Raw genomic sequence first — 21506 nt, forward strand, 5'->3', positions numbered from 1 at the left:
GGTGAGATTCGAACCAGCACACACAACCAAGAGAAAAGCCATGCTAACCAAACTTGAACAGCAACAGCTGAACCTATAATAATACTTAACCAAGTAACTGTGCAGGAAGCACTGGGCAGGCGCCCAGTATTCTGTATGGACTACGAGTAAAGGATTTATCGGTAGGTAATTAAAATCCTATTTTCTCTTACGTCCTAGAGGATACTGGGGTCCACATTAGTACCTTGGGGATGTACCAAAGCTCCCAAACCGGGTGGGAGAGTGCTGAGGTTCCTGCAGAACTGATTGACCTAACTGAAGGTCCTCAGAGGCCAAAGTATTGAACTTGTAAATTTAGCAAACGTGTTCGAACCCAACCAAGTAGCCGCTCGGCAGAGCTGTAAAGCCGAGACACCCCGGGCAGACGCCCAGGAAGAACCCACCGACCTAGTAGAGTGGGCCTGTACTTTAGGAACTGGCAATCCTGCCTATGAATAAACCTGCTGGATAGTAAGCCTGATCCAGCGAGCAGTAGACTGCTTTGAACCAGGACACCCAATTTTCTTTGGATCATAGAGAACAAACAGCGAGTCAGATTTCCTGTGACGAGCTGTCTGCTTCACATAGATCTTCAAAGCCCTCACAACATCCAAGGACTTTGAGGTAGCAGAGGTGTCCGTAAGCACCGGAACCACAACAGGTTGGTTGATATGAAACCCAGACACCACCTTAGGAAGAAATTGCTGACGAGTTCTGAGATCAGCTCTATCTTCATGAAAAATCATATAGGGGGTTTTGTGAGACAATGCCCCCAGTTCCGACACACGCCTTGCGGAAGCTAAGGCCAACAGTGTAACGGTCTTCCACGTAAGAGACTTTAAGTCAACCTCCTGTAAAGGCCCAAACCATTCTGATTGTAGAAACTGCAACACCACGTTGAGATCCCAAGGTGCCGTGGGAGGCACAAAGGGCGGTTGGATGTGCAGAACACCCTTCAAGAACGTCTGAACCTCAGGGAGGGAAGCCAATTGTTTCTGGAAGAAAATGGATACGGACAAAATCTGGACTTTTAAGGAGCCTAACCGTAGGCCCACATCCACACCTGACTAGAAAAAGGAGAAAACGTCCCAGTTGAAATTCCACTGTAGGAAATTTCCTGTTTTGACACCACGAGACACATTTTTTCCAAATACGGTGGTAATGTTTAGACGTTACCCCTTTCCTGGCTTGGATCAGGGTTGGAATAACCTTGTCTGGAATTCGCTTCCAGGCTAGGATTTGAAGTTCAACCTCCATGCCGTCAAACGTAGCCGTGTTAAGTCTGGATAGACGAACGACCCCTGCTGTAGAAGATCCTCTCGAAGAGGCAGAGGCCACGGGTCCTCTAGGAGCATCTCCAGTAGATCCGCGTACCAGTCCGGAGCAATGAGAATTGCTTGAACCTTTTCCCTTTTTATTCTTTTGAGAATTCTGGGGATGAATGGAAGAGGTGGAAACACGTAAACCATCTGGTAGACCCATGGATTCACCAGAGCGTCCACCGCCACTCCTTGTGTGTCCCTCGACCTGGAACAATACCGCTTGAGTTTCTTGTTGAGACGAAAGGCCATAATGTCTATATGTGGGATTCCCCACCGACGTGTCAAGGACTCTTAACACCTTCAGGTGGAGGCCTCACTCTCCTGGGTGGAGGTCGTGTCTGCTGAGGAAGTCCACTTCCCAGTTGTCTACTCCCGGAATGGAGATTGCCAACAGCGCCACCGCGTGACTTTCTGCCCAGAGGAGAATCCTTGTTACCTCTGACATTGCTGCTCTGCTCTTCGTTCCGCCCTGTCGGTTTATGTTTGTTACTGCCGTCATATTGTCCGACTGAACTTGAATGGCGTGATCTTGAAGAAGATGTGATGCCTGTAGAAGGGCGTTGTATATGGCCCTTAGCTCCAGAGTGTTGATCGGAAGGATGGTTTCCTGACTTGACCATTTTCCTTGGAACTGTTCCCCCTGGATGACTGCTCCCCAACCTCTGAGGCTTGCGTCTGTGGTTAGCAGAATCCAATTTTGAATCCTGAACCTTCGACCCTCGGTCAGGTGAGAAGTCTGAAGCCACCACAGAAGAGAAATCCTGGCTTTTGGCGACAGACGTATCATCTGGTGCATGTGAAGATGCGATCCGCACCATTTGTCCAACAGATCCAGCTGGAAGGGCCTTGCATGAAACCTTCCGTACTGCAGAGCCTCGTGAGAGGCTACCATCTTCCCCCAGAAGGCGAATGCATAGATGCACCGATATCCGGGTTGGTTTTAGAACATCCCGCACCATTGACTGGATTACCAATGCCTTTTCCAATGGAAGGAATACCTTCTGTTCCTCCATATCCAGTATCATCCCCCAGGAACAGAAGCCTCCGTGTTTGGTTCCAGGTGGGATTTTGGTAGGTTCAGAATCCACCCATGATCCTGGAGTAATCGGGTTGAGGGGGCAATGCTGTCCAACAACCTCTCCCCGGATTGTGCTTTTATCAGCAGATCGTCCAGGTACGGTATTATGTTCCCTCCCTGTTTGCGGAGGAGAAATATCATCTCTGCCATTACCTTGGTGAACACCCTCTGTGCCGTGGAGAGGCCAAATGGCAGAGCCTGGAACTGGTAGTGACAGTCCTGCAGTGCACACCGTAGATAAGCCTGATGAGGCGGCCAAATCGGGATATGAAGGTACGCATCCTTGATGTCCAGAGACACCAGAAATTCCCCCTCCTCCAGACCTGAGAGACTCAGAGACTCCATCTTGAACTTGAACACCCTTAAGTACGGGTTCAGTTACTTGAGGTTTAAAATGGGCCTTACCGAACCGTCCGGTTTCGGTACCACAAACAGGTTGGAGTAATAATAACCCTTGTTTTGTAGTTGAAGTGGAACTGGGACAATGACATGAGTTTGTACCAGTTTCTGAATTGCTACCTGCAAAGTCGCACCTGCTTCTGAAGAAGCTGGCAAGCCTGATTTGAAGAATCTGTGAGGTGGGAGTTACTGAAACTCCAGTCTGCATCCCTGGGCGATAAGGTCTTTGACCCAGGGATCCTGGCATGATGTTGCCCAAACGTGACTGAAATAACGTAACCGGGCTCCCATCTGCCTGTCTTCCAGGCAGTGCGGTCCACCGTCATGCTGAATGCTTTGAGGAAGCAGACCCGGAGGTCTGCTCCTGAGAACCTGCAACTGCTGGTTTTCTGGGTTTAGCTTTATTGCCTTTGAAGGCTGTAGAAGAACCTTTGGGTTTGCCTTTTAACTTCGCTGCCCTAAAGGACTGCAGAGTCGGAGCAGAGTAGGTTTTCCTAGCTGGGGGTGCTGCGGAGGGAAGGTATGTAGACTTACCTGCCGAAGCCTTGGATATCCACGTATCCAGTTCATCTCCATAAAGGACCTCGCCTGTGAATCGGAGGCTTTCCACGCCTTTTCGGGAATCCGCATCCGCAGTCCACTGGCGCAGCCACAAGTCCCTGCGTGCTGACACTGCCATGGCAATGGTGCGTGCATTGTGTAAACCAATTTCCTTTATGGCCTCCACCATAAAGTTAGCAGAGTCCTGAATATGCTGTAGGAGTAAAATTATCTCCCCCCTGGGTAAGGAATCTAATCCATCAATTAAATTACCTGACCATTTAGCAATGGCCCTAGTGATCCATGCACAAGCAATAGTGGGTCTCTGGGCCACCCCAGCAGCAGTGTATAAAGATTTAAAAGTGGTCTCAATCTTGCGGTCAGCCGTGTCCTTTAAGGATGCTGCCCCAGAAACAGGTAAGACTATCTTACGTGACAACCGAGATACCGATGCGTCCACAATCGGCGGGTTTTCCCATTTCTTTCTATCCTCCAGAGGAAAGGAAAAAGATGTAATTAACCTTTTAGGGATCTGAAACTTTTGTCAGGGTTATCCCAAGTTTCTTCAAACAGGGCATTTAATTCCTTTGATGCAGGAAAAGTAGCAGAGGTTTTCTTTTTTACATTAAAATAAGATTCCTCCTCTACCTCCGCCACCTTGTCAGGAATGTGCAGGACATTTCTGATAGCTTCTATCAGGGCCTGTATTCCTTGTGACAGGACAGCATCCCCCCCACTTGCATCCACTTCACCCTCCTCTGGGTCTGATGTATCGTCATCAGTATCATACGCTTTTGTGGGCAAATGGCAGGGGTCTGAGATGCTGGTATGGGAACTGAATCTCTATTCATCAAGTCGTCCATAGACTGTCTTAAGTATTGCGTCTCTTTCTCAGTATGGGATAATTTAGTAGAAATATTAGATATCATCCCCTTAATGGAATCTAACCATGGGGGTTCTGCCCTACTAGCCTGAGAATGTGTACTATTCCGGGTACAGGGTAGTGAGTCTCCTGGGGAGGAGGACAGACACTCTGTCGTGCAGGAAACACAGTCCCTGGACATGGTAACGTGAAGGGACCCACACACACACACACCCACACACAGAAGGTGAAAACACAGTTTAACCCACACAGAGCCCGCAGGGAGACACAGAAAATGGAGCCAGCCACACCACGTCTTTGTGGCCAAGTAAAACTCAGCTGGGTCGCCACACTAAGGTATTCTACAACACTACCCCCACCCTTCTAAGACCCTCTGGTACCGCTGAGATGTGGAGTCTTTGTGGAGGAGCTGCGCTTCCCTGCGATGCCTGCCAGTGTAAGCTGCAGAGGGAAAATGGCGCTGGTGAGCTGCTGGATCCGCTCATAGTGAAGCCCCGTCCCCGTAATGGCGCGCGGCTTCCCGGTCTTTTTTTATCCTGGCCTGAGGTCTTGTTTGCTTAACAGAGGGTTAGAACCCCTGTTAAGCTATGTAGCCAGTGTGGGTAATCATTGGTGGCTCAGCGCGCTTGCCTCACAGTGGGACATACTGACCGCATGTCCTCCTGAGCCTACCCTCATGCCGCCATTCCCGCCGGCGACCCGCTAACCGGGACGCCGGCGTTTTACTCACCACTGCGGGAGGGTACGCTCGCTGTGGTGTTGCTTGCGAATGACTCCCTCAGGAGCTCAGTGTCCTGTCAGCGGAGAAACGGTACCATTAACTCTGCAGGAAGTTGGGCCGTTCTCCCCCCTATGTCCCACAAAAAAAGGCATGCTGGTGCCACCCAGCAGTGCCTGAAAACAAGAAATAGAAAATAAATGCAGAAAACTCTTCCGGGGCTTCCCTAAGCGTGACCGGCTCCTCCGGGCACATTTTCTAAACTGAGTCTGGTAGGAGGGACATAGAGGGAGGAGCCAGTGCACACTATTGATTTCTTAAAGTGCCCAAGGCTCCTAATGGACCCGTCTATACCCCATGGTACTAATGAGGACCCCAGTATCCTCTAGGACGTAAGAGAAATATGTCTTTATCTGTGGATGAGTTATTTTTCTTAGTAATCCATAAAAACAAATTTGTCTGAAGTACCTGATCTACTGATTATATGGTTTATTCCTGTGTTGATTGTCTACATCTAATGCAAACTTTTCTCTTTCTTTTTTCCTCCAATTTTTCATTCTTTCACGTATTTCATTATAACCCTCCATATTCTTATGTCTTTCTTGTGTTTTTTTAAAATATTTTTTAACATACATTTTTCAAATATTTGCTTATGTACTGCATTTAATCCATTACAATGGCATTATCTTGCTTATACCCATCCTTATCACTCTGACATGGCTCATCCTCTTCCTCTCACCCTGCAACATACTCTACCTCACACTAGGCCCTCTCCCAGCTGTTCCTGGAGGGCTCCCTCCCTCTGCTTGTGTTCCTGGATTCTTACCACTTGCTCCGGGCTCAGTGTCACATCCGCAGGATCCAGAATGAGAAGCTGCTTGAGCTTCTGGGAGAGACTCTTGAACAGGACACAATCCCCCAAAACCAGGAACTGCCTCCCGACCGGGAATTGCCCTCGCAACCCACCAAACTACCCTCTGACCAGAACCTGGCCTCAAAGCTTCAGGAACTTCCCCCACAGTCCAGAAAACTGCCCTCCAAGCAGGCCTTGCCTGTTCCTCAATCCACCAAAATGCCCCCAAACCGGGATCCTCAAATGAAGTCTCGTGATGTGGCTCCTGGAGGCAAACAGCCTATTCGACCCAGAGAACTGCCCATCCAAACCAGCAAACTGCCCCCCGAAAGGAAACTGCCTTCCAACCCCAAGGAAAAGCCCCACAATCAGAGAGATCAGACCCCCCAGGCCTGTGCTCAATCAATCCCATCTCCTGCTGCCCCCTCACAGATGCCCCCTGCTGTATTCCGCCTGCCTCCTCTGCCGTGCGGGATGACACCTGCATTGTTGATCCCAGCGGAGGTGCTGTCTCCTTTTCAGGGTCCTAATGCCCAGTCCCCAGGTTGCGTCCCACAGTTGGGGCGCAGCAATGGTCAACAGCAGCAGCCACCCCGGGCTCCTCTGCGTTTCATCACTCGCATCTACTTCTTGAGCACTCGGCACCTAAGGGTGCTGTCCAGAGCCCAGCGGCAGCAGCAGCAGCAACACCCTCCAAAGCGATAAGTGAGGAGCTGTGGGTGGACAAGGGAGTAGGGCAATTTATGGGACGGGGGACAGGGTAGTTGTCTGTGAGTCGGTGTGTGTATGAATATGCGTGTGGGTCTTTCTGCAGATGATGTTTCTTTGCCAAGGCAGGATGTTCATATGATTATTTTCAACGTGTGAATGGTGTGTGTGTGTGTGTGTGTGTGTATGTGTGTGTGTGTGTATGTCTAGGCTGGTTCCAAGTGAGCTCTTGAGTGAATGAAAGGAATCACTCTAGTGCGTTATCTTTGGGATGCAATGTGTGTCTGTGTCTGCAATGTGTACTCAGTACTTCCCCTCCTGATTGTTTACTAGCTATTAATAAATGCAGAATGTCTGTGCAGACACACTGTGTATGGTGAGCAGAGGAGTACGAATGTCCAAGTGTACATACTGCATGCATGGTTAACGTCAGGTGAAACTGCTGCATACAAATGTGTGGGTTGTCCAGCTCCATGTGTTAGGATAAAGTATGGCAGTGTACAGTATTTATTATTTATTTATTATCAGTTATTTATATAGCGCACACATATTCCGCAGCGCTTTACAGAGAATATTTGCCCATTCACATCAGTCCCTGCCCCAGTGGAGCTTACAATCTATATTCCTTAGCACAATTATACTCACACGCATTCACACTAGGGTTAATTTCGTAAGAAGCCAATTAACCTACCAGTATATTTTTGGGATTGTGGGAGGAAACTGGAGTACCCGGCGGAAACCCACGCAAGTACGGGGAGAATATACAAACTCCACACAGGGACATGGTGGGAATCGAACCCATGACCTTAGTACTGTGAGGCAGTAATGCTAACCATTATACCATACGTACTGCCCAGTATGTGGATAATTATTAAATTCACAGTTTTGCACTTATTATTTACTTACATTGCTATAATTGAGATATATATAAAATAATTAAATTACACGTGTCATGCAGACAACTTTGGGGCCATTATAAGGAATTCCAAATGTGTTTATACATTGTATTAACCAAAATTACTAGCAAATGTCTAGATTTAAAGCTGATTTTCTAGCATCCTCATGAAAGATGTCTCTGTGTAAAGTTTTTTATTTTTAGCAGTGTGTTTCAGAAGAGGTGACTTAGCTGTGTGTGACTGGCACTATGTCTCCACCTTGTGGCTTATTAAGATCAGTGCAGACTGTATAATAGTGTGCAAGGAAGCAACCTTACACTGTAAACTTTTTTTTTTCTTCTTTAAATGGGTTGTTACAAAAGAGTATTTGCAAAATAGTTTAAAAATATGCTGGATTTATTTATTTATTTTTACAATTGCTTGTGATATTGTGGTTCATTGTGTCATATTTTCTTTCTGTAGTCTACATCTGCATGTTAAAAATTCTCGACTCGCCAATCCCGATAATTTTTTGCTGTGGTCCAGGTTATCAGGTAATGGCCGGACCATACCCAAGGCTAGTGATTTAAAGCTAGAATGCTACCACTTGCCAAAATCAAACAAGCAGCAGTCTTGTTGGTTTCCCTCAAGAGGCAGAGGAGCATCAACAGCACAGCTGTGAGTCCCAAATAGGCCCATTTTGTAATTTGTAGACCACTACAGCTTTCAGAGGTAACAGCCATATTGGTAATGTTTTAATTTTTACAATCAATCAAATTTTGGTTTTCATGTTACCTTTAGTAATCTTGATTTTACTTTAGGTATTCATGGGAGCACTGCCATATCTATAATGGGTGCAGTGTGTGCAGTGCACAAGGGCCCCTGCGTTCAGGGGGGCCCACACTGGCCTCCCTGCACCCGTTTCAATACTTACCTCTCCGGAGTTCCCCTTCGGCAGCAGAACCTCTTCACAAATCACAGTGAAAATGGCGTGGCTATCATTCTCCTGGCATATTGTGCATGCGCAGTAAGGAAATCTCCGGGAATATGGCCACCACACCATTTCCCTAGAGTTCTGCTTATGCGCAATAGAGTCTATGCCCTTAGTGCTCAGACTTTACATTACTGCCGGCTGGAGAGTAGGGGGCACGCAGGCATCCTCCTCTGTTAATTCGCACTTGCATGGGAGTAAAAACATTTTTAAAATCAGAATAAATGGAAACATCTATGTGAATTCAAATTTCAAACATTTGCCGTTTTCTTAAACTTTTACAAAAAGTTTTCTTAGTTGGCCGCTGTGTGTAATGGAATAATGAAGATGTTTAGCTGCTAAATATATGTTTTATTATGGCCAGTATCTTAATGTTATTAATGAGGTAGCTATCACTGAAATATCTAAAAATAGTTTACCAAAATTCTGTAACTATTTACTATTATGTGGATAATAATAAGTCAAAGTATATTATTATATGGAAAAAGAATCTAGTGCTGTGGATTTGCACTGTGAAACCAGTATCTATCCTTAGAAGCAGAAGTGGCTTAATGTGAATAAACACTGACCATGACATGATATTCTGACATCATTTATTCCCTCTAAATAAAGAAAATCTAATTCATTAAGAGAAAACATACTCTTCCTTTACTGTCACTGCATCTTTATAACTTGTCTGTATAATTTATTACCATAAGTGAAATTTATTGCCATCTACAGTCTATAATGAGATGGTCCACCGGCTCCCCCCCCCCTCCCCTCCCTTGCAGGGTTGGACTGGCCCACAAGGGTGCAGTGGGAACCCCCGGTGGGCCCCACTGCCTGGGGCCCCACCTCTCCTCTATGGAGCAGGTTCCAGACTGTGCACTAGAATTATACATTATACATATGTTACCTGGGATGTAGTCGGAATCCTGACTGTCAAAAAACCGTCCATCAGTATACCGGCAGTGCTGCCACAGCTATTCCCACTCCTGGATGTCCACGACACCCATGGAGTGGGAACAGAACCTGTGGTGAGCGAAGCGAGCCACCGAGCCCGCAAAGGGCTTTGTTCTACTTGCCCCCCTGCTGGCATTCTGACGGTCAGGATTCCGTACCCAACCCTGTTACCTTATACTGCACAGGACTATAGTGTATTTTCCAATGTGCATTGCGGTTATTAATCTGGTACATTATCATGCATCCACTAGCAGTGTTCACTATATATATATATATATATATATATATATATATATATATATATATATATATATATAAGGAAATATGGGCAGCATTCGGGAGGCTTGATACAAATCCTTCAATGAGGACAATTCATCCCTCATTAAAGGATTTGTATCAAGCCTCCTGAGTGCGGCCCATATTTCCTTCTGTACATGGATGTCTTGTCCCAGGGAGGGCACTGGAGCAGCTGTTATTTGAGGTACATGAGTGCCGGGTGTTTCAAAAGACTATATATATATATATATATATATATATTTATCAAAGGGCCTAGGCCATGCCCTCTCTAATGGTTAGCCAAGCCTCTGTGGTGGCTGGCCACACCCCTAAACATGGGCAACTACAACTGTATTCCCGCGGTGGGCCCTTCATGCCCCAGTCCGCTGCCAATTTGTCAACTTTTTTCACTCATTTGCAGGGAAGTAACCATTTTATTAAGTGATACAAATATATTTTTGTTCCCAAAGTGGAACAATCTGCAGCCAATGAAATCATCAATCTGTACACCAACACAGTAATGAGCTTGCTGATCTTACGGGAGGCAGTGGCTTGTTCTGTTATGTGAATATGTTAATGAGAACTGGTCTGCTTGTGTCATAATGCGAGGAGGGTGATGGAGGTTATGCCACAGACTGAGACATAGATAGTGAAACATGCAGGATTCCCACAGAGCACAGAGTATTGGTATGAAACTTGTTTGGGAAGATTGAGTTGTCATTTGCCCCACTGTATGTGAAGTTCATGCAGCCAAAAATAGGTAACATCTCAGAATATTTTTTTATAAAAACAAATAGATTCCTGACTATTGTCTAGGTATCTTGCAGATGTGTAACTAGAGCATGTGGCAACCCTTTCAAAGTGAGAAGGCATCCAGGGCATAGTAAATACAAAGACATGTAATAATGAGATAATATATATCTTTGATAGAAAATACCTTTATCCTGCGCCAAAGAGGAATTAAATAATGGCTGCTCCTCTCAGTGAGTATCCTGTTAGCGAGATATATAGTGGCACACAATGTCTGGCATTCTTTCAATACTTAGAACTTTAGTGGGGGCCTACACAGAAATAACCATCACATGCAGCATATAACAACACATTGGTGCGGCACTCCACTTAAATCTAAGTCACCATGACCGCTGCCTCATGGTGAAGTAGTTAGAACTGGAGTGCCGCACCATTGTGTTGTGTATTTTTTATTTATATTTATATATATATATATATACTGCACTTACGTTCTGATGGTATATTTGCTGGGGTACATACTGCTAGCCGTGATACTAGGCTGTACACCTTTGGGCTTCTCCATATCGAAAAATCAGAAAGCAGTCGCCAGACTTGCAGATAATAAACGTTTTTCACTCGGTTAAGCATTTTCAAAGCTTTCAAATATGATGATTTGTTCCATATATTGAACCTTTGTCAAGACATCCTAAAGTCATAGATTCACAAAGCAAAATATATAAATATATATATGTATATTCACTATGAATTTAATATTTACTTGGGAGTATATATTTAGCTTAATTTAATGACTTGTATGTTGTAGACCACTGGAAACAAGTATTGATCAGGTTCCCTTCACTAATCTGAAGGTTCCTGGAAATGTATTTTTGTTTAGATTTTCCAGTTGAAAACGTCAGTCAGCATTTTAGAGGGACGTCAGTCCTTCCATAGTGAGACTGATCACTTGTCTGTTAGTCCGTTCATAATGCCTGTTTACAATCCTATCGCCGAAATATGCTTCCTCTGTGTTTCCATGGCGTTCCTGCCAAAGGTGATGAGCCCAAGGCAGTTGTCATCCAGTTCCCAGTTTTCTCTCCACTAGCTATTGAACACGATTGTAGCTCTGTCACATTCCATCAATCGAAGCCATCCACATTCTTATTTCCTGCATGCACTTCAGCAGTTAAGCATAGGAGGATCTGCATTTCAGGTTCCTTTATACAGGCACAGTAGGGCATCGTTTTTGTACTACTGAGTGTTTTGCTTTGATTTTGTTTTTAATAATTAAGAAGAGAAAAAAACTCCATCCCAGCAGGGTACAAAACTTGGTGGTAAAATTTCTAATGCAATTCATGGCAAACTCATCAGCGCTGTTTTATGTGACATAACATACGCTTACAACCCTGTTTATGACACACGTCTTGGTATTACTGCGAGGTCTGCTTAGCACACGTCAAGGTGCACGCCTAATCTACGCTCGCAGGAGACGCCTCTGCAAACAATAAAGCGTTTTTAGCGTGCAGAGAGGCTGAAGCATCCGATGAGGTACTCTGTAAGAGAGTGTAAATGTCACATCACAGACTTTATTACCACCATTGCCATTGGGCCATTGCGTCTTTAAGTTTTTCTGTTTTCTCCAATACTACTCTTTGGCTTAGCCTCATAAAGGGCTTAGACTGAGGGGACTTCAGCTTTGTTTTTATTAAATGTATGCGTTTTTGGTGTAACTCTTTTTATTGCATTGCACTTAGAAATGCATACCCTTCAGCCCTCACTCTGCAAATTACATCTTCGTTCTGCCCCAGTGCTCTTTCTCCTTACTTTTCAAGAAATGCCCCCACTCCATCCAACTCCTTCCCTTGGCTTTTGTAATCTTCACCTTTGTTGTTTATGTACTTTTGTGTAAATCTGAGCAAAACTGTGCAAATCTGGGCAGACTTGTGTAAATTTTGGCAAAATTGTATAAATCTTGGCTCAGCGGAAACAAAGCTGATGCTGCGCTGTTTTGCATTTCGTAAATGTTCTCCAGCGTGTCAGTGATAATTTGCCAAAAATGCGGTTTCACTAATTGTTATTTATGGAGGCAGTTTGGAGAAATTGAGTGTAGGCCAGTATTCAGATTGGAGCCCTACACCCTGGAGGAAGATATTTCTATTGCTGAATAAATATTTAGGAAGATGCAGCCTATAGATTCACATATTATTATCGACAAGCTACACCACAAACCGGTGTGGATCATTTCAGTTATATTGTCATATATATTAAATTCATCCTGCTGTGTGTAGGCAGCAAGTACTGTAGGTGCAAATTATTAATTAGGAAGTGCCACATGAGTAATATTGAATTATATAAAGAAGATTTTCACCCAGACAGCAAATCATATTTTACATTGCTTACTCCCCTTCTTGGAAATACAAGTGAAAATTTTGGCTCATGACAACGTAGTTTGTGACATTTTGTTGGTAGTGGGAGGGATGGGGGGGCTTAATTATGTGATGCAGTGCAAATTGCATTCTCTAGCCCCAAGTTCTAGTTGGTCTAGTATCAGGATGTGCCGGAGTGCTTTCAAAATTTCAAGAGCCATTCCGGGACAGTAGATACGTATGCCCAAAATTACCTCCCCAAGTCTGGTGTCCAGGCAGCCTCCACTCACCAATCGATACTTCTGACGAACTGGCTTACACCACCGTTTCTCTGAGCAGATGTGTGAGTGGCAGCTGTCCAATCAGGTCTTGGAGATCTCAACTTCAAAATTCCTGCTATCCCCTTTTAGGAATGTGATCTTTAATGAGGCACCAATGGGATAACAAACTAAAGGGGGGTACTCACGGAGCGATCGCTGCTTAAAATCTAAGCAATCTGACTAGATTGCTTAGATTTTAAGCCTGATCGCTCCGTGTGTACCCCCTACAGCGATAGCGATGTACAGCCCCACGCATCGCTATCGCTGGTGATAGATTGGCCTGCCGTGCAGGCCAATCTAGCGGGTCGCTCATTTCACCCGCTGGGTGAAATGAGCGTCTCCCCCGTCTCCCCCTGCACGCTCAGCACACATCGCGCTGTGCGGCGGGATAGATGTGTGCTGAGCAGTTTGCTCAGCACACATCTCTCCCGCATCGGCCAGTAATGAATGGAGAAGTCCTAAGGCCCAAATGTATTAAACCTTAACCAGTGATAAAGTGGAGACGGATAAAAAGTGATAAATGACCAGATAACCAGTTACCGTCATTTTTCAAACACAGCCTATGAGCTGATTGGCTGGTCATTTATCACTCTTTATCTTTCCCCACTTTATCACTTGCTAAGGCTGAATACATGTGGGCCTAAATACTGGATATGCATACTGTAGCTCATTTTAGTGTGTGAGGGGAATATAATGTATAATTGGTGCAGTCGTATAGTAGCACGACTGTTTTGTTACTCAAAATAACAGATTTCATGGTAATGCCAAAACACTCAAATATTGTTTAATAGTATGTTCTAGCACAAGAGCTGTGTGTGCTGTGATATTATTTACCTTTTCATTTGTTGTTTAAAATGTCATGGTCATTAGTTATTCTTTCTTTGATTTGTAAATTAGCAAAGAGACTCTTCCTTGTGCCTGGTCTACCTGTGCAGTATTCACATAACATGTATTGTAGGTTAATAAACGGTCTGAATACACTCGTGTGTCGTAATACCAGATAGAATGTGTCACAGGTGCGTAGGAGTGACGTAGGAAATGTGTTAAGAAAAAGTTGAAGGATGAAAACTATGTTTAATTGAAGCTGAAGTTATTATGTAAGTTTTACCTGTGTTTTTTTGTTTTGTTATTAAACCATGTTGTTTATTATTCAAGTTTTATCTATTATGGTGATGTAAGAAAAGTTAGTGTGTAAAAAAAGAAAAAAGAATTCTAGATATATTTACTAAAGTCCGGGTTCATAGAAGTGGAGATGTTGCCCATAGCAGAGTCTACTTATTTATCTAGCACCTTCTAGAAGAGAAAAGCTAGAACTGGTTGCTATGGGCAACAGCTCCACTTCTATAAACCAGCACTTTAGTAAATGTACCCCCTAGAGTATATGGGGATGATTCACAGATAGTAGCAGTGGCAGCTCCTACCTCTTTGGGGGATGAGGGGGTGGTGCTGCCTGGAGAGCAGAGCCCCGACTAGCCTGGTCCCAGCAACGGTGCAAAGGATCTGTCAGGCATCGGGATTAGCACATGCAGATAACCGGTGGTGGGCACTGCGCATGTACAAAACTCTGGCTTCTATAGACTGCATCGGCTGCAGCCCCTAGAAGCTGGGTAGAGCTTCTCAAAAAGCAGGGAGTGGCTTCCCACAGGAAAACACACTCTGATAATTGCAGCCTGTACTGGCAGTCCCAGAGAGGCTGCAACTGGCTCACTGAGGTGGTGGATGTTACTGGGGGATAAAATCCATCACCGAGTAGAAGTAAAGCAAAAAAGAGCAAGTACGTTTGCACCTTGATAAAACCATGTTGCGCTGCGAAAGTGTGGGGGGTTGGTAAAATGTGCAAAATAAATGTATTTGTACTTCTTTAATTGCAACATGGTTTGTTCCATATACAGAGTTACTTGCTTACTTTGCTTTGCTCCCAACTCAGGACCAGCCCTGGACATTAGAGAGGTTGATAACCAGTGGTTGGGATTAACCTGTATTGGAGTTATATATTCCAGCAACTCACTAGCTGGCAATGCATGTACGCACTGTAAATCAGATACAGGTTACCAGCCCGATAGACAATGTTACACAACAGAAATCATGCTCACGTTTGCTTCAGCATAAGTTTCATTGTTTCCTCTTTATTATATAAAATATTAAGACAGCCGGAGAATCTCCTAGTTTTATAAAACGTCATGTACATGAAATAAAGGCTGCTGCTAAAATACATGTCCCTGGCTGCAGTGCCACTTTATGTGCGGTTGGCAGTCATGGTATCCTGGCACTTGTATTATCAAAGTAGGTGGACAACCAGATTGCCTAAACCTAGTGTACATGGCATACCCACATGGATCACATGGATCAGCTATGCACAGCAATCAACAAAACTAGAATATAGTTATGGCATAACAGAGGGTTTCATGGAAGTTATAGGAAATGTATGAAAAGCATAGACCGCCAGTATCACTGCCTGCTAAGTGCAGTGTGTAAAGCGCAACAGGGGAGTCTACACCCCATATAAATGCTGAATGTCCTGGGAGAAAGAATGTTTGACTCATGTATGTTTATTTATTGTCACAGGTTTGGGGTCATATGTAATCATGCCAGCAAAACGTGTTCAAATACTTTTTAGTGTGGCTGTGATTATAATTACAAGTCTCTAGCTGTGTCTCTGCCCATATGTGTGTACTGGTGCCGAGTGAGTGGAGGTTACGATGATATTCATTTTCTGTCACTTATACAATGTGAGCATTGACATATATTTGTGGGTGTATGGCAACTTATGCTGTGTGGGTCTGTGTGTATGGTGTGAGATTTAGTATATACACAGTGATGTCTGCCAGGGCGCAGTAGCAGTGGCACCCCTAGAATGTCAGTATGTAAGTGTGTGTGTGTGTGCGCGTGCAGTGAGGCTCTGCGGATGAGGGTTCAGACGCCTCTTTCTGTTTCTGTGTGTGCACTGCGTGTCGCTCAGTCTGCGCAGTAGTTTGGTTGATGTAACTCTTTATGATCCTCTGATATATACAAATAAATCCTGTTTCTTTCGCACCTTGGTTTCCAATCCTATCTGTTTGATTTCTTTGATACTAAACCATCTCTCTGTAGCATCGTCCCAACACCCCCCCGGACAGCGGTATTTGTAACGGTACAGTCTAGAGCGCCCCTTCTCAGCAAGAGAGCCTGGTCCTCTCTCATTTCCTCTAATTGCTGCCCAGCAGTTTTCAGTTACACTCCTCACTCATTGACTAATTAGGGTGGTTAATGATCTGTACACTTTGTTAGAAGTTTTTTTTTTTTTTAAACAGCCTCATTCTGCCTCTGTAAAAAGTGTTGCTGCATACTGACCATACGTGAAGACATGCGACGCGGGCTCAGATTGCGCTAACGATACCTTGATGTGTTTGTGTTTCTCAGATTTGTCAGGATGCAGTATATAATGTATAACCGTTTAGGGAGTTTTATATCAAAGAGACAAAAAAAAAAAAGGAAAATTTCTCATGTGTTTGTTAAAAGGCAATAAAATGCTTTCTATGAAAATGACGTGCCCACTTTCCTAGTGAGAGATACCAATGGTTTTCCATATGCCACTCTCCTTGGTGTTCCACAACCACTAAGTTTTATTAAACAGTTCTATAACCACTGTGAAATACCATTATTTCTGTATGTAACCTGTGCATCTATCGCAGAAGTAAAGAGCTTTGCAGGTGATCACATATTAGGTATTCCATTCAGCAAGGTACCTTAGCTTAGTAGCCCAGGTAAAGGTCTGTTGTGACTATGGAGCTGGTGCAGAGATGAACGTTCACCTGTTTGCAGAGCATATCACGCGTGTTTTCACAATTGCTTATGCTCAGGGGCTAAGTGCATGCTAGAATGGGCGATGCAAAGTATTATGCATGTGTCTACCGCATCTGTCCATATGACTGGGGATACCAAACTGGGGTGTAATGGAGTTCTCACATAGGCAAAGTGAGGGAGTGTTGGTGGAACTGCTGCACAAACATAATTACCTGGTATATCTTTTCACCTGGTATAGGGTAGGTGCAAGTGCTCACTGATGATCAGTAGTAACAACCAAGCGTATGGATAGTGGGCAGACACAACACACAATGTTCCTGTATATGTACAAATATACACTTTGTTCCCTTGCGCCGATTTCTGGTCCCCTCTGCATCAGGTCTGTATTGCTGAATACCATAAGGCGTACTACAGGTTTAGTATCCCATATCCATATATTCCGAAATACGGAATATTCCGAAATACGGACTTTTTTGAGGGAGAGGGAGATAGTGAAACCTTTGTTTTTTGATGGCTCAATGTACACAAACTTTGTTTAATACACAAAGTTATTAATAATATTGTATTAAATGACCTTCAGGCTGTGTGTATAAGGTGTATATGAAACATAAATGAATTGTGTGATTGTAGATACACTTTGTTTAATGCACAAAGTTATAAAAAATATTGGCTAAAATGACCTTCAGGCTGTGTGTATAAGGTGTATATGAAACATTAGTGCATTCTGTGCTTAGATTTAGGTCCCATCACCATAATATCTCATTATGGTATGCAATTATTCCAAAATACGGAAAAATCCCATATCCAAAATACCTCTGGTCCCAAGCATTTTGGATAAGGGATACTCAACCTGTATTACATTAGGAACATGTTCAGTATAAGATTCTCTAATAACAATACACCTGCAAGGACCTTTGGCCCAAATGTATTAAGCCTTATCAAGAGATAAGGTGGCGACAGATAAAGAGTGATAAATGACCAACCAATCAATCATTTTTCAAATACAGCCTGTGACATGGCAGTTAGGAGCTGATTGGCTGGTCATTATCACTCTTTATCCATCTCCACCGTATCACTCACTTGTTAAGGTTTAATACATTTGGGCCTTTATTTTTAAGTGTGCAACAACTGTTCCAGTTGGAATGTCTGGGACTCTCACAAATGTTTGGTGAGTCCTGTGGTGTACTGGGAGAGTAAATGTCTCACCCGCATCCTGCCTGCTTCCTATTGAAATTAACAGGACGGGGAGCATAATGCTGTGAATCATGTGTCCATGAGTAGGGTGGCGGGACATTACAGTGCAGTTCTGTGTGACTAGATGTGTCCATCTCCGGCCCCATCAGCTGCTTCACCCCTCCAGGCACTCACCTGGAGGGGACAGGCAAGTATGGCTTGGGGTCTTATTTGGATGCACTCCATGTCTGCAAACTAGTGCTACCACTAGGGTGGTCTTCAGTTTGCCGGCTGTCGGGATCCCGGCGCACAGTATACCAGCGCCGGAATCCCGACAGCCGGCATACCAACACTTTTTCTCCCTCTTGGGGGTCCACGACTACCCTGGAGGGAGAATAAATAGCGTGGCGCACGCAGCGTGCCACCGTGCCCGCAAGGGGCTCATTTGCGCTCGCCCAGCTGTCGGTATGCCAACGCCAGTATGCTGGTCGCGGGGACCCCGGCATACCCTACTACACCCCTACCACTAGCCTACTATAGATTTATCCACCTACTCTCTCTTCAAGCACTAGCAATGTCATACGTTCAGCTTGGTCTGATGTGTGCCACAAGCTGCTGTTCTCCCTCATGCATCGCACGGACACCACCAGCTGAATGCAGAGTCTGTGCACATGCGCCTCAGGCCCAGTATCCAATGCCCTGCTGCTCATTGTTAGACCCAAGAATTCCTGCAAAGTTACAAATAAAAAGGGTTCTGTTTAGTTCCTATTTCAAGCTTATTTGCTGAATGTTCATTGCATAGTGCTGGACATTGGGAAACATTATACAAAGGACAGGGACAAAACAAGTGGATGTGTGAAAGGAAAGGGTACGGAGGGTCTTGCTCATAAGAGCTTACAGTCTAGTCATACAGTCATGACCGTAACGGGAGGGTATCCAGTCTCTAGGTCAACAGGACTTAGGTCGACAGTGTCTAGGTCGACCATTAGTGGTTGACGGTAACTAGGTCGACAGGGTTTCTATGTCGACATGTTCTAGGTCGACAGGTCAAAAGATCGACATGAGTTTTTCATATATATATTTTTTTTACTTTTTCATACTTTACGATCCACGTGTACTACGAATGGGAACGGTAAGCTGTGCCGAGCGCAGCAGTAGCAGAGCGAGGCACCTTGCCCGAAGCATGGCGAGCGGACACGCTGCACTAATTGGGGTTCCCGGTCACTGTATGGTGAAAACGACAACAAAAAAGATGTAAAAACTCATGTCGACCTTTTGACCTTTCGACCTAGACCATGTCGACCCAGAGACCCTGTCAACCTAGAATCCCTGTCGACCTAGTTACTATCGACCAGTAGTGGTTGACCTAGACACTGTCGACCTAAGTGTGGTCGACTTTCAATACCACACCCAACAGGAGACACATTTCAGATTCTCATTAACTTTTATATGTCTGAAAAAAAGGGAGCAATATTTATGAACGCAGATTATTCTGGGTGGGCATTGTTAGGGGTGCAGCGTCCATGAACCTCCGCGATGCCAGTTAATTATCTACAGAGGCAGCCGGGAGGCTTATCAGCATTGAAGCATACCTGGATGAAGATGGTGTCACAGAGACTGGAGGTGCGCTGATCACATGACACCTGGCTAAACAAATCTCCTACATAAAAGAGTTCTCCAAACCATACTGCCCGAATAGGCTTCCTCATTCTTTCTAGGATTACCTTTGCGGGAGAGGCAGCATATCAAATCAATGAACATCATTATTATTAACAGTTACTTATTTATATGCATATTCCGCTGTGCTTTACAATTGAAAAACTAATAAAACAAGACTGGGTAATAACAGACAGACAAAGCGGTAAGAGTGCCCTGCTCGCAAGCTTACAATCTAGAGCAGGCATTCCCAACCACGGTCCTCGAGGCACACTAACAGTGCAGGTTATAGTGATATCCAGGCTTCAGCACAAATGACTTAATTAGTAGCTCAGTTATTTTGATTTAACCATCTGTGCCTGCAGCCTGAATATCACTTAAACCTGCACTGTTAGTGTGCCTTGAGGACCGTGGTTGGGAATGCCTGATCTAGAGGATCCAAACTTCCATTATTTTACAAATGACCATACAATATTATTTTGATTATAGTTTTGTTTTCATTGAGGTCTAACTGATGTGTCAGGACATACATTTATCAGTCACAGCGCGAGTCCAGATGTCTAATGAACTAAAGTGCAAAAAGTAAAAAATAATTCTTAAAAAAATAAATAGGCATTACCTAAATTATATGCAGTAAGGATGACATTTAAATATATCTGAAAATCACAAAGAATAGCTTTTATTTGACTCTGGCTTTTATATTTCTTCATGCTTCCTATTCTATTTAGCACTACAAGGTGATTCAAAAGTCACAATACACCCTTTTGTTTCACAAACTGTGCAGTAATTGGGAAAACTGAATACTCCAGTAAGGTATGGGTGAGGTGGGCTAGCTTTTAGGCTATGTAGCGTAATAAACATACACGGGCAAGGAGATCAAAGGTCAATCATGTAAATGTAGGGTCCCCAGACTTTTTAATATTTTTTGGGGGGCAGAGCTCCGAAGTGTACTTGTGATGTATTCCATCGAATGGTTGTGCCATATTTTAGCAATTATCTCAACCATCTTAGCGGGTTCAGAAGACCTCCACTGAACTGCTATGCAGCACTTAGCCGCAGGCCACATCTGTCTTATGCCACCAAAGATCTGGTCCTTCCAGTCAACCTAAAGTCATAATATTAATGGTATAGGATTCTGTAGTATACAGTCATATTGTCGCCATTTACAATGCTGCGATTTATGTTGAAAGGTTTTTAATTTCAGCATTCAGAATATCGACTTCTTCATTCACTGTTGAAATGCAACATGTTGAAAATGTCACCATTATGTCTGTCTACATTATGAACATAGTGGCGTGGTTGCAGTTAGGGTTAGATACTAATGCCAGCATTCACAACATGTAAAATTGTCGACTTTGAGACCCTGCCGACATTCACGTCGACATTCAGACCATGTCAAAATTATTGTATAGACATAGTGAATGTTGAACTGGTATACCTCACCCGATTCTATGATGGCTTAATACATTTAGCATCAAAACTATATTATGAGGCAGCTGCTATACCCTGCAGAAGCATAATGTTATGGTAGAGCTTAATCTTTATCTCTTACCTCTTTGCATCTTTATCTGTTCAGTTATAAAGGTTGGACTGACTGCACCAATAAGATATTAAAAGATACATTAGAAAAGAAGCTGTAGACATTACAGTAAAGAACATATCTGGCAATGCTAGATATACAGAAAACCCAGAAGTCACTTATAAATTAATTAATAAATACACCACATGGCCAATAGTATGTGGACACTTGAACATCACACCCATATGTGCTTGTTGGACAATTCATTCCAAAAGGGTGTGTTGTATTTTGACGACATTCATTATGTCAACACGGTTGTAATGTCGACATGCAGCATATCAACATTTTATCACAATGACA

At 44.0% G+C, this 21506-nt stretch overlaps 1 protein-coding gene across 1 annotated transcript in view; it reads left to right on the forward strand.

Moving 5' to 3' along the window:
- Positions 1–9628, forward strand: part of VPS37D (VPS37D subunit of ESCRT-I) — a 67112-nt gene extending 57484 nt beyond the window's left edge. The window contains exon 4 of the mRNA XM_063956162.1: positions 5725–9628. Coding sequence (XP_063812232.1) covers positions 5725–6516 — 792 coding nt within the window. The 3' untranslated portion in view covers positions 6517–9628. The remainder of the gene's footprint in view (positions 1–5724) is intronic.
- Positions 9629–21506: the final 11878 nt, after the last annotated feature.

Source organism: Pseudophryne corroboree, chromosome 2 (assembly GCF_028390025.1).
Source record: "Pseudophryne corroboree isolate aPseCor3 chromosome 2, aPseCor3.hap2, whole genome shotgun sequence".
Taxonomy (NCBI): Eukaryota; Metazoa; Chordata; class Amphibia; order Anura; family Myobatrachidae; genus Pseudophryne; species Pseudophryne corroboree.